Source organism: Plectropomus leopardus, chromosome 20, assembly GCF_026936395.1.
Source record: "Plectropomus leopardus strain MGB_pleo_1.0 chromosome 20, ASM2693639v1, whole genome shotgun sequence".
NCBI lineage: Eukaryota > Metazoa > Chordata > Actinopteri > Perciformes > Serranidae > Plectropomus > Plectropomus leopardus.
Window position 1 is genome coordinate 1,446,607 of NC_142195.1, and position 13,364 is coordinate 1,459,970.

The 13,364-nt window shown below is 41.2% G+C and overlaps 1 protein-coding gene across 3 annotated transcripts in view; it reads left to right on the forward strand.

Annotated features, from left to right (window-relative positions):
* Positions 1 to 13,364, forward strand: part of il6st (interleukin 6 cytokine family signal transduce) — a 37,100-nt gene that overhangs the window by 15,910 nt on the left and 7,826 nt on the right. For all 3 annotated transcript variants that reach the window (XM_088071112.1, XM_088071113.1, XM_042508940.2), the window contains 6 exons: positions 121 to 203; positions 1,807 to 2,032; positions 7,321 to 7,491; positions 9,471 to 9,572; positions 12,811 to 12,957; positions 13,093 to 13,233. In XM_088071112.1, coding sequence (XP_087927238.1) covers positions 121 to 203; positions 1,807 to 2,032; positions 7,321 to 7,491; positions 9,471 to 9,572; positions 12,811 to 12,957; positions 13,093 to 13,233 — 870 coding nt within the window. The remainder of the gene's footprint in view (positions 1 to 120; positions 204 to 1,806; positions 2,033 to 7,320; positions 7,492 to 9,470; positions 9,573 to 12,810; positions 12,958 to 13,092; positions 13,234 to 13,364) is intronic.

A 13,364-nucleotide genomic window follows, 5' to 3' on the forward strand; every position in this document is an offset into this window, starting at 1 on the left:
AGAGTTGTGAAAAGACTTGCTGATTCTGTGAATGTTTTATGTTGAGATGTTGTAGCTTTTTCCTTTTGCTTTTTTGGTAAACTAAATATTTACCTTTCCTAATTATTTTCTTTGGCCCAGGACCAACAAGTAAACCTGATTTATGGAGAATCATTATTGAGGGTGACAGCATCAATAAACGACGCGTGCAGTTCATTTGTAAGGTAAATTCCCACATCACACTCAGTTTAACACTATTACACCTAACGATATTAATGTTACTGCTCACATTGGAAAACATTCAACAACAACAACAAAAAAAATTAGAAAACATGATAGTTGCTTAGAAAGTGTGTGAATCTAATCTGTCACTGCTTGTTGTAGGAAAGAATTGCCCAGCTACAGTAGCATGTTGTGGTTGTTAAGTGATAACGTCATGGTCTACACATGAACAATACATAACTGCTTTGTTTATGTGGGAAATAAATCAGATTTATCATGTTACATCAGTGCTGCTGCTGTTGGTCCAGTGTCCACTAAAAGAGTTTGAGAAGCACGTAGCTCCATTTTGTAAATGACAGCTGCCAACACTACAATGCCCTGTTTTCTGTTCCTAAATGTTAAATATTGCTTTGGAGTTGTGTGGAGTAGGGCTGCACCGTGCATCTTCTTTTCTTTCTTTTTTTGTTAACTTAAGTGATAAACACATTGCGAAAGACTGCAACTTTGCACTTCAAATATAGTAACGTGTCAAATTACATTCTACTGTAGGCACCACTTTGTCTGATTCGCTGTTAACTCTCTGGCCAATCAGACAGAGCCCTTTCTGTGAGGCGTTATCCGACTGGTCAGAATCAGTGCACATGTGAGTGAGGTTTTAAGACTCTACTTACAGAGAGTGACAAGCAAAATGCAGAGTGAAGTGTGCCAGTGTCATAAAGAAACTAAAACACGTCAGCCCAGTAATGGGCCTAGGAATAATTTGGAAACAGGCGAGAGAAAGTGGCACAAGCACAGGGACTGTACAAGTTTGAACTACACTTGAAAAATCTGTTTACTCATCGCAAGTAATATACAGTATTTATTGCAATATTCAATAACTTAATTGCATATTTTCCTCATATGGCACAGCCCTAGTGGTGGGTGGCTATGTTCTGTCACTTTCTGACGAAGCTAAGCCCTAAGTCTCCCGCTGCTTCACTCTTTGCACCGAAGACACAGAAATGACATTAATATTGATTTCCTCAGCTCACAGTAAGACTCAGTGTGAGATAGGAAACAAATGGTTCCTCAAAACAGGGAGAGGATGTTCTTTGATCTTTTATTAACAGTTTCCCAAGAGTAAAGAAAAGCATAATTTTATTCTAACAAATATTACAGTAAATAATAATAACAGTTGTTCTCTCTAGTTAACTTTATTGTTATCTTACAGCTATAAAAACTCATATACAGCTATAAAACTCACATTCCTTCAATGAGATAGACAAAGTGAGATTGTCTCAGCTTGACAAACTAGTGTAAAAAGAGGAACTTCTGCCTGAGCACGTCTCAGAGGATAACCTTCACTCACTGTGTGACTGAATGCGTTTGTACAATGAGTCCTTTTGAACAGAGACATGAGCAATATTAGATTGTGGGCCAGTGCTTATCATCATTAATAGGACTGATAACAGCACACAATGGTATAAAAAAATCATAGTAACCTGCAGAATGTTTAAATGAACCCAATTCAATTATTCAGTAAGATAATTGCAACCCAGTGTCTGCAGCTGTTTTTCTTGGTTGCTGCTGAAAGCTAACATACAGTGTTTAACTCTGTCCTGCCAGGACCCTGAGTCAGCCAACGGTAGGATCACAAGATTTGAAATGAAGCTTGGGAATTTGGAGTGGGAGAGCATCAACAGGTCAGAAAGCAGCTCCAGCCAGCGGGAGATCTCTGTCCTCAAAGAGATTCAGCTGGCTGACGAGGAGTTTGTTCGAGTAGACGTCACCGCTGTCAACTCTGTGGGGAAATCTCCTGAGGCATCATTAGTCATCTCAAGAAAAGCACACGGTACGTGTCCACGGAGCTACAGGCCACACTATCAAGGCAATATATACTTAAGCCAGCTGCATGCCTTATTTACAGTGTTAACTGGCACAGCAGCATGCTGCAGTGCTATCCCACAGTGGCATATCTAGCACTAATGCTGCTCATTGCTGGCAGTAAGGACTTCCTCTAGTGATAGCACCTCTCTTTCTGTGACGCTGTCAGTGGAAGAGGAGAATGACAATTGCTGAGAACTAATGTCAATATCTGCCGGCCCTCAAGAAGTATGAAAAAAACAAACATATTCTGGTGAGGAGGATGCTTACAGTAAAGTAAGAGGAGCAATTGGGTTTTCAAGAGAGAAATAAGAGAATAGAATAGAATAGAATAGAATAGAATATTCCTTTATTGATCCCCCATTGGGGGAAATTTCAAATGTTACAGCAGCATGAAAAAAGAAAAGTGAAATGTAACAAAGAAAATAACAATAACAAATAACAATAAATAAGCAATAAAATAAGTATGTACATAGAGGAAATAAGGTATGTACACATAATAATAAGTAAGTAATAGAATAGTATGTACACAAAAGATGGATTTGAGAATAGTACAAAAATTTGTTGTGCAAATTACTCTGGGATGAATTTTGGATGAAGCCAGTTTTGTTCCCATCAGCCAGTGATGCTGATGTTATAGAGTCTTATTGCAGATGGGATGAATGACCTGCGGTAGCGCTCCTTCTTGCAGGGTGGATGTCTCAGTCTGTTGCTGAAGGAGCTGCTTAAAGCCCCCACAGTCTCATGCAGTGGGTGAGAGGGGTTGTCCATGATGGATGTGAGCTTTGCTAACATCCTCCTCTCACCCACCTCCTCAATGGAGTCCAGGGAGCAGTCCAGGACAGAACCGGCCCTCCTGACCAGTCTGTTCAGTCTCTTTCTGTCCCGATCTGTGCCCCCTGCTCCCCAGCAGACCACTGCATAGAAAAGAGCAGATGCTACCACAGTGTCATAGAATGTCCGGAGCAGAGACTTGCACACTCCAAAGGACCTCAGTCTTCTCAGCAGGTGGAGACGACTCTGGCCCTTCTTGTACAGGACATCTGTGTTATTAGATCAGTCCAGTTTATTGTTAAGGTGAACACCCAGGTATCGATAGGTCTCCACCATTTCAATGTCCAGACCCTGGATGTTTACCTGTGTAGTCTGGGGTGTCTTCCTCCTGCGGAAGTCAATAACCATCTCCTTTGTCTTACTGGCGTTGAGCTGGAGATGGTTCTGCTCACACCAGTTGACAAAGTCCGTGATGACGGTCCTGTACTCCCGCTCGTCCCCCTCAGATATGCACCCAACAATGGCTGTATCATCGGAGAACTTCTGGAGGTGACAGCTCCCAGAGTTGTAGTGGTAGTCTGAAGTGTACAGGGTGAAGAGAAAGGGGGAGAGCACTGTCCCCTGAGGGGCCCCGGTGCTGCAGACTACCATATCCGACACACAGTCCTGAAGCCTCACGAACTGTGGTCTGTCGGTGAGGTAATCGATGGTCCATGCAGCCAGGTGACAGTCTACTCCCGCTCTTTCAAGCTTCCCCCTGAGCAGTGAAGGCTGGATTGTGTTGAATGCACTGGAGAAGTCAAAGAACATGACTCTCACAGTGCTGCCGGTGTCCTCCAGGTGAGTCAGGGATCTGTGCAGCAGGTAGAGGACTGCGTCATCCACTCCAATGCCCGGTTGGTACGCAAACTGCAGTGGATCCAGATGTGAGCTCACCAGGGGGCGGAGGTTTCTGAGAACAATCCTCTCCATGGTTTTCATCAGGTGAGAAGTGAGGGCCACAGGTCTGAAGTGGTTGGGCTCCCTGGGGTGCGCTGTCTTCGGGACAGGAACCACACAGGAGGTCTTCCACAGCGCTGGGACCCTCTCCAGACTCAGGCTCAGGTTGTAGATGCGCAGAAGAACCAGGCAGAGCTGATCTGCACAGTCCTTCAGGAGTCTGGAGCTGATGCCATCAGGACCCGTGGCCTTTCTCGCCTTCAGCTTCTTCAGCTCACTTCTCACCTGATCAGCTGTTATGGAGAGGCCGAGGGTGGCGGAGGAGGGGCTGATGAGGGGTGGTGGTGGAGGTGATGGGGCTGACAGAGAGCTGAGGTGGTGTGAAAAAAGAGCCAGCTGGTCGGTGCTTTGATGAGTGGGGGGAGGAGTGGGAGTAGAGTCAAATCTGTTAAAGAACAGGTTCAGCTCGTTTGCTCACTCCTGGTCTCCTGCTTCAGGTCCCCTCACCTGGCCTCTGCTGTGACCAGAGATGGTTTTGAGGCCTCTCCAGACCTCCCTTGCGTTATTTTGTTGCAAGTAGGTTTCCATCTTGGTCTTATAGCTGGCCTTTCCCTCCCTGATTTTTCTCTTCAGCTCCTTCTGCACCCTCCTCAGCTCCTCTTTGTCCCCAGATCCAAAGACCCTCCTCTTCTCCTTCAGCAGGACCTTCAGTTCAGGGGTCACCCAGGGTTTTGTGTTAGAGAAACACCGTACCTTCCTGGTGGATACAGTGTTCTCAACACAGAAGTTAATGTAGTCTGTGACGCAGTGTGTAATGGTGTCAATGTCCTCATTGTGTGGGCCGCACAGTACATCCCAGTCCGTGGTCTCGAAGCAGTCCTGCAGCGCCTCAGTGGCCTCCTCAGACCACTTTTTCACATACCGTATGGTCGGGGGTTGTTTTTTCACCATAGGTATGTAAATGGGCTGCAGTCTCACCAGGTTGTGATCTGAGCGACCCAGTGGGGGGAGGGGTGATGAGCTGTATGCATCCTTGGTGTTTGCATACAGTAGGTCCAAGGTGTTATTGTCTCTAGTGGGGCAGTCCACATACTGGCTGAATGTTGGGAAAGTGGTGGAGAGCGATGTATGGTTGAAGTCTCCTGAGATGATGATCAGAGACTGGGGGTGGGATGTTTGCAGCTTGGACACTTCACTGTGGATGATCTCGCAGGCAGCAGCAGCATCAGCCGAGGGGGGGATGTACACTGTAATCGCAATGACATGCGAAAACTCCCTCGGCAAATAATAAGGGCGCAAACTAACCGCCAGCAGTTCAACATCCTTCGTGCAGCGCTGCTCTTTAATGCTAACGTGTCCAGCATTACACCATCTCTCGTTCACATACATCGCGAGGCCCCCGCCTTTCTTCTTACCACTCTCCCTCCAGCTCCGGTCCGCTCTGACAAGATGAAACCCGTCCAAAGTTATGAGCGAGTCCGGAGTGAGTTCGTTCAACCATGACTCCGTGAACATCATGAGGCTGCACTCCCGATACTCCCACTGCAGCCGGGTCAGCGCTGTCAGCTCTTCCATCTTGTTTGGAAGAGACCTCACGTTTCCCATGATGATGGACGGGACCGTCGGCTTGTAGCGTCTCTCTTCTCCCGACGCTTCACTCCTGCCCTGCATCTCCTCGTACTCCTACGGAGCTCGGCGGGGATGTCCGGTCTCTCCCAAGACGGTGTCCTGGCCTGGCACAGCGCCAACAGCTGTTCCCGTGTGTAAACAATGGAGCCGTGGCTGAACGGGTCTCCAGATGCGGACTTTAAAAGTCCGAAAACAAGTAAAAAACAGACTAATAGCGTGGCCATTTGTACATGCGTAGTTGTGCTGTGCAAGTGCAGTACTACCACTTGAAAGAAAAAAATAAACAAGAAAAGAAAAACCACAATAATAGCTAAAAACACAGAAAGTGGGTAAGAGCCGCTGTAACTGGCTGCCGCACTCACAGCGCCATCTTGTTAGCAAACAAGACAAAAAGAGTCCTGAATCCAGGTCAGTACTCCGAGTTTGTTTCCTTCAAATTGGGCTATATATTCCACTTTTCCAGATTATTTTTGTCACACAACAGAGGTTCAGTCCATTTGGAGTTTAATCACCAGGACCCAGCAGAGCCTCTGATAGGAGAAGAAGCACGGAGGTAGTAAACTGAGCAAACTGCTTCCTGTTGTTATGACTAGTATGGACTCCCAAGTGAAACTTACTAAGTTTGAAACCTAATGGACACTATTTGATGTGTTCTGTAATGAGAAACACCTAAATGTCTGTTGGGAGAAATATCTTTGAAATTATCTTACTGGTGTTCATATTGCGGCCTGTGAACCACAAATTACATGCCCCTTACATAACCACTGATGATGGATATTTGTTGACCAGTAACTTCTGTATTCGGCTTGAGAACGCTCAGAAAGGCAACCTGGCATTCAGACAAATCTGCAAGCTCATTTTTATTTTCACTGTGTTTTATTAATAGTTCTTCTTCCCCTCATTCACTTCCCCTCAGCTCTTGGTATTATTTAACACCATTTGTTGCACGGAGGCCACTTGCGGGCGAAGCACAACACTCCTTTTTATAAATCGTTAATACTTGCAGTCTCCTCTCAGTGAGGCGAAGGCATATTCTGCAGGTACTTGCAAAACATAGACAAGCACTGGGTAATTAGCTATATCAGTTTCTGATTTAGGAATTTCTGTTTGTGATCTGATTATCATAACCATTATTTCTACAGGTCTATGACATCTTGCAAATAGCATACATTTACAGATAATGTTGGGAATAAATAAATCACACAAGATGAACAGAACAACAATTTAAGAAAATATAAAATACATTTCGTTATTTGACATTCAGAGAACTATCCAGCTCTAAGTGAAAAATGTTCTTCTAAGTAATGAACCTAAATACATGTAATTCAGCATAGACAGACCTGCAAGATTTGTTCAGAAAACTGAAGCTGAACAGTGTGTCAGATTAAGAATTAATTTATCATTTTCTAATTAATCTTCATAATCTTCAATCATTTTTCAATTTTATCTTCTTTTCCTTGAAGTTCCATCTAGAGTTTTACACCAGCTTCATACCACCACCTAAACATTGATGTATTTCCCCACGAAATGCTTAACTGCAATGTATCGGGGTGTCATACACCAAGATGGCTGCAGCTAATGTGGAACTTTCTGTTTAAGTACCTTTTTAAAATTCTGATGGCAAAAATAGCAACATCCATTCATGAAAATATTGATGCTACACACTCACAGCTCATCTCTGTATGCTGCCGTCTGTTTACCTTTGTTCGTCACTCAGTGCTAAATTATGTTCCATTGTTGTGATTGGTTGGAGGTCTATCCAATGATGTCCAGAGGCTTTTTGAATTAGTTTCATCCGGCGATGTGAGGCTGTCAGCCAGAAATAACTGGTTGAAGAAAAAGAAAAAACTTGAGAAGATTTTGGGCAGCCTTACATCAATCATGTGATATCAAGTGTATCTGTGTGTGTTACAGAGTTGGCCCCAATTAAAGAGCTGAAGGTGTGGCCCCATGAGGGCCAGCTGTGGCTGGAGTGGAAGCCCCCCAACAGTACATCTCCGTCCGAGTATGTGGTGGAGTGGGTCAGTGTTGAAGAAACAGACTGGCAGAGGGAACATAGGAACGCCAGAAACACTGCCATCAGAGGTAAACTCTTTTCTTCAAACTCAAGTATCTGAGGGCAGTTTGTGAGATGAGTTCAAAATGCCATTAAAGGGATATTCACCCAAAATATGCTCATATTGAGAATAAACCACTCCCCTTTGCAGATGTGTAAATTGGCTGTAAAAGGTTGTTGTGTGCTATATCACATACTTAATCAAAAAAGAGAAAGGAACGAGAATGTAATCACTTAGTAATGCTGCCTCGAGTTAAGCCTTTTTTTTTTTTTTACAGAGGAACTAAGTGAGTGACCTAGACAGCTCAGTAGGAAACACCAGTAAACAAGTCTTGACTGAGCTGAGATCCATTGGATTTCTGTAGAAGTGGAAACACAAATTTTCTGTGGAATTGGATAATTTGATTAAATTCCAAAATGCTGATAATGAGCTGTTGTATCAGTGCAAAAAGTATGTTACAGTCTTCTTATCAAATTAAAATTAAAGTGATATATCTAATAAAAATAAAAAGCCAAATGTGTAAACAACAGCACAGATGATCAAACCCGAATAAGCCTGCACAGAATGACAGTGTTCAAATGTTACTTTGTGCCAGTTGTAGGATAAAGCTACATAAATTCATGAAACTGCAGCGAACAACAGTGACATGGGCTGCTATACACATTTCACTGTAATATACTACTATTGATATTTGAACTGGAGCTGTTAGTTTGTTTCCAGCTTACAGAGGAAAAAATCATCACATTAACAGCATCACAATAACAGTCTAACTTAATGAGTCGTAGTGTCGGTGTGAGGAGGTAAGATGTGTTTGTATCTGCAGAGCCTTGAATGTGACTATTTCGTCACATTTTGTGACCACAGAGCACCAGTGCGACCTGCAAATATTAGTAATATATGAACTGGAGAGCTGTTAGTTTGTTGCCTGCTCACAGTGAATGAATCCTCATGGTTAAAGCCAACGCGGTATCAGTTAAACTATCTGCTAATGCTAACATCCAGCTGTTGACATGAAGCTCCAAGTTCACTTGTTTTGGTTTATTTAATTTTAACAATACTTCGCTAAATTTCATTATAAAATGACTTTTTTTTTTAACTTCTTTATAACTCCGTTTTATTACATTTTATTAAAACAGAGTGTATTTAACTTTATTATATGACAGTGGCTACTGTATTTCACTCAATTGTAACTGCAGTTCATTCAGCTATTATGTATTTTAGTTGTTAACATTAGTTTAAAGGACATTTAAAAATATTGATGTATATTACTATATCTCTCTATATATACACATCAATATTAATAATTATTTACATACATACATACACACACACACACACACACACACACACACACACATATATTGCAATATTATTTTAAAGCCGTATCGTCCAGCCTTAGTACTGTGTAACTGACATTACATGTTGTAGTTACACCACCTGCTGATTAAAGTACTTGTGTATGAGAGTGTAAGAGTTCTAAATCTGCCAAAGCTCATTTTGTGTGTAGAAGAGCTGGCTGATATGGTTTGGGTTGTGAATTTTTTTCTTACTGCAGCAGTTTTGAGGCATGCCCTGGTGTTTATGCGGTTAACTGCACCTTAAAGTGCCGCACTGCTGGCTAGATTTTTCCTACTGTTCCAGGTAGTCTTTTCACTCATTTCTATAGTCTGTGAGTCAGTGAACCTGCTGATGTTGTGTGATCCATCAGGCAGCATCAGGTCTTCATGACAACGATGTAGTTTTTGTAATGCAGATTGATTAGGAAAGCTTGCGTTACATTACCTGTTGTTTTTGGTCCACTGTGGAAACTTGTCAATGCAGCTGACAGCAGCTGCTTTCCATCAAATTACAGACTTTAGAAACTTCTACAGGTACCTTTCAAGCCTACTCAAAGGCTAAACTTGTATCACTTTATTGATACTTGGACCATAGTTTTTTTTTGAGAGTCTACAGGCTTTACTTTAAATAAGCATTTGATTGATCTCCTGATCTTGTTGTCAAATCCAGGCACCCTGAAGAAGTTTGTCCTCTACAATGTGTCTGTGTATCCAATCTACTCTGGAGGGACCGGGAAACCATTGAGTGTAGAAGCCTTCCTGGAGCAAGGAGGTAAGATAACACTTACCAGTGACACACTGTGAGTAGTGAGGCATTGTATTTTGAAGTATTGTGAAAAATTAAAATGTCAGAAGGGGGTTATAAAAATACTATTTATGGACACAACATTCATCCTTTGATAATATCAGACTAATTTCTAAAAGCACACATACCTGCATACATATGCAGATTCTGTTGGCAGAAGATTATGGTATCGGAAGTGTTCTGGTTTAGATGTGTAGTCCAAGCAGTATTGACCAATCACATTTTAGCTGGACTCTGGTTGTCTGCATGTAAACTTTCTGTGTGGAGAGCAAAAGAGGCAGAAGGCGCCTGCCAAAAAGCGATCTTAGAGCCCAACTGTTATCATCTGATGACAGATTAGCTTTTGATAGCTATTTTCTACTTGATCTACTTGGATTTACTTATTCCTATGCAGATATCCATTTATAGTGATTAACCAAAAAGTTGTCTGGACTGTCTCAAGTTGCTGATCAAACTGTAAACAATATGGGTTACATAGAACAGGAAGACATTTCAAAATGTCCATGCCACCAGCTGACAGTGTGTACTTAAAACTAACAACAGTGCCCTCTGTCAGTAAGCGTTGCATGCTCCTGATAAATGGAAACACAAAGTCTTACTTTAGACTGAACTAAACTCAAACATATTTCATTTCCAAAAATATGAAAAAGAGCATAGTTTTTAAATTTTTTTAAAGCTGGTAACCATGGAGTCTGTGGAAGATTTAAAACTCTCATAATAAAGTGAAATTAAGCAATAAAGTGAAATAAATTAGGCATGTTTCTAGTAACCATCAAATTGAGCACATTGAAAGTGCGGATACAAAATAGACCTAATGGAAACACATCAATTTGGAAAATACAATAAGTTTGCAATGAAAGTTTTTTCTGCATGCATAAGGTGGTATTTTGGACAATTTGAAAAGGCCATATATGACAAAACTGCGATGGAAACACTTTTGGATATTCTAGGTCACATGATGCTATGACTATGTGCTTGTCAGTAAGAACTTGCTCCCTCATGATGCAGTAGGAGCTACAAGAGGTGTTATTAAATCACATAACTCTTCAAAAGTTGAGCGGATCATCTGCAAGTTGTGAATCCACAATTCCTCTGTGAAATTGTGGACTATCACCACATATATGGCCACTCCCAGGTATGTGGGGCTTGCCTTTCCATTATGGTTCCATAACACGCCTACGTGGCCTTGGATTGGAAATAATGACAGCTAGTGTGGTGGCTGCAATATAAATAAAGCTGTTTTGAACATCCATCACCATGCTTCTTGGAATGTTATCAGAGGAGAAGTTGCAGAACATCACTCAGTAGGAACACAGTCATATTACAATTGCGTTTTATAGATATTTTCAAAATATTGAAGTTTTGTGCAAATCTGTAAGGGAAACCTGCGTACTGTTACATGTATTTCCCTTTTAGATTAGCCTTTTCTCAGTCATATTTTAATTAAAAAACACAAGTTCAATGGTAGTCATTTTCCCATATGTCCCTTACAACTGAATTAATATTTTTCATCTTTTTTTCATTTTTCAAAATTTTCATCATGTTATGAACTTTCCATGCTATATTATTGTCAAACCACAACACTAAAATCAGAGAGAAGACATGTATTGTTGTTTTTAGAGTTGTCCAGCAGAGAGCAGCACAGACTTACTAATAATGAATGCAAAGCACAGTCAGTAGTAGTGCGTAGTAGAGGACGACCCGCTCTACCTCTAAGCCACAGCCACACATGTATGAGGAGGGGAGATGAATGCATGTTATCCATGCAATACAACTCTTCGCATGAAAAAATATTAATTCAGCTATATAAAAAAATCTAAATAATTGTCATTGATCATGTGTTTTTCATTTAATAAGATAAAATATAAAATAATTGTAAAAGCAGGTACATTATATGAAGTGTATTGTATTGTATTTCACATGATTTCTTTGTTTCTTTGTTTTTTTTCGTTTAGGCTTTTTAAATCTTCCATAGTGTATGAACCATGCTGCCTAAAAATTCTATTTTTTTAATGGCTAATTGTAATGAATTAAATCATTTTTTGTTGTAGTTAGTTGTTTACTTTTGGTGTTGTTCTGTGAAATATTTTTTCTTTTCTAGATTGTGATAAAAACTAATGGCCAGTGTGCCATGCTAAATTTCAAGCCCACCCACTGAGCACTCACAGGGGTTTTGATTGGCCAGCCATGATATTCGATTTTTTCTTTTTAAGCACCTCAGCACTGGCCATGTCTCCACACGTATCACCCTGTAGACAGGCAAATTTTACAACACAGATAATGTGGTGAAGTGAAGCTGCACCTCAACACAAGGAACATAGGAGTGATAATTGTACTGCCTCTCACCCGCATTTAACTCTTTGAAACCTAGATGGACATCAGTTTTTCTTGTGCTGCATTCAAAAGCCTTTCACAAGAATAATTAGAAATTGATCAAAAAAGGGACAAATGTCCAGGAATTGTATTTATAATTATTTAGGCACTTTTTCCAAGTAACTTCCTTTTTTCTTTCCTTTTGTTTTTTTCTTTCCTTTTTTTGCCAACTTTCTGTTAATGTTCTTGTAACTTGTAACTTATTTGTTATGAATTATAGTAATTTCTTGTGAAGTTTCTTGTTGTCTTCGTCCCGTGTTTTTTAAAGAAACCATGCCAATTTGCTCAAGTTTCAAGGGGTTAATGGTTATTGTGTCATTGCAAAATTTCAATAGCAGGATTTAGATGGATATGTAATGAATCGCTCACTTTTAAATACATACAGTAATCATATATATTGTATATTATGTTTTTTTAATGCACCACTGAAAGTGTTTCAGATATGCAGATATGCATTTTTAGAGATGAGATGAGACATCGTCTCTCAAGTCCAAATGCATTCTAAAGTTGCCAGAAGGACTATAAACAATGACCGGTGCTCTGACCGGTGCTAGGAAGAGGAACTCTTGACCTGCACACCTGTCCGCAGTCATCTAGAAATCCACTGACTACACCGGAACTACAAAATATTGGTCTTTGCTCCTAAAGGCGTATCTTTGTCAGACTGATAGCTGATGGGTTCAGAGAGTTTTCACTGACTAATTCATAATGTGCGAAAAATTACTCAATTATTCAACCAGTTCCTTAAGAGATGTTACCACAAATGGTCTGTAGATCTTCAGTCTACCGTTATATTCAGACAGGTGACATGATGTCACTGTTATGCTTGTAGCTCCGTTGGAAGCCCCCACTATCAGACTGAATGGTAAAGCAGGACGGAATGAGGTCGAGCTGGTGTGGAATGACATTCCCCTACAAAAGCGTCGAGGCTTCATCACAAACTACACCATATTCTACAGAAGCGAAAATGGAGCACATGGTATGTACTGCTCACATAGTACCCTGAAAAGCTGCAGTTTTTACATTTACAGTGGTGTATTTAGTGTTATGATTTTCTTGACAGTATTCCAACTGCCATTCTTTAGCCTCGGATTTCTGATTTGCTCCTTTGCAGAAGTCACAGTGCCCGGTAACAGCACCTCATGCACTCTGAGGTCACTGACAGGCAACACCAAGTATGACGCCCAGATCAGAGCTTCAACTATCCAAGGCTCAACCTTCAGCTCTAATCATTCATTCTTCACTCTGAAATATGGTGAGTGGAACCTTCCCTATATGATGACCTGTTCTGCTGTTTCAAAAATTGTCCCAAAGTCAACTTCTGCTTTTCCATCGAGACACAAAACTACCACAGCCAAAGTTCAGTTTGGACTCTGACATCTTGCA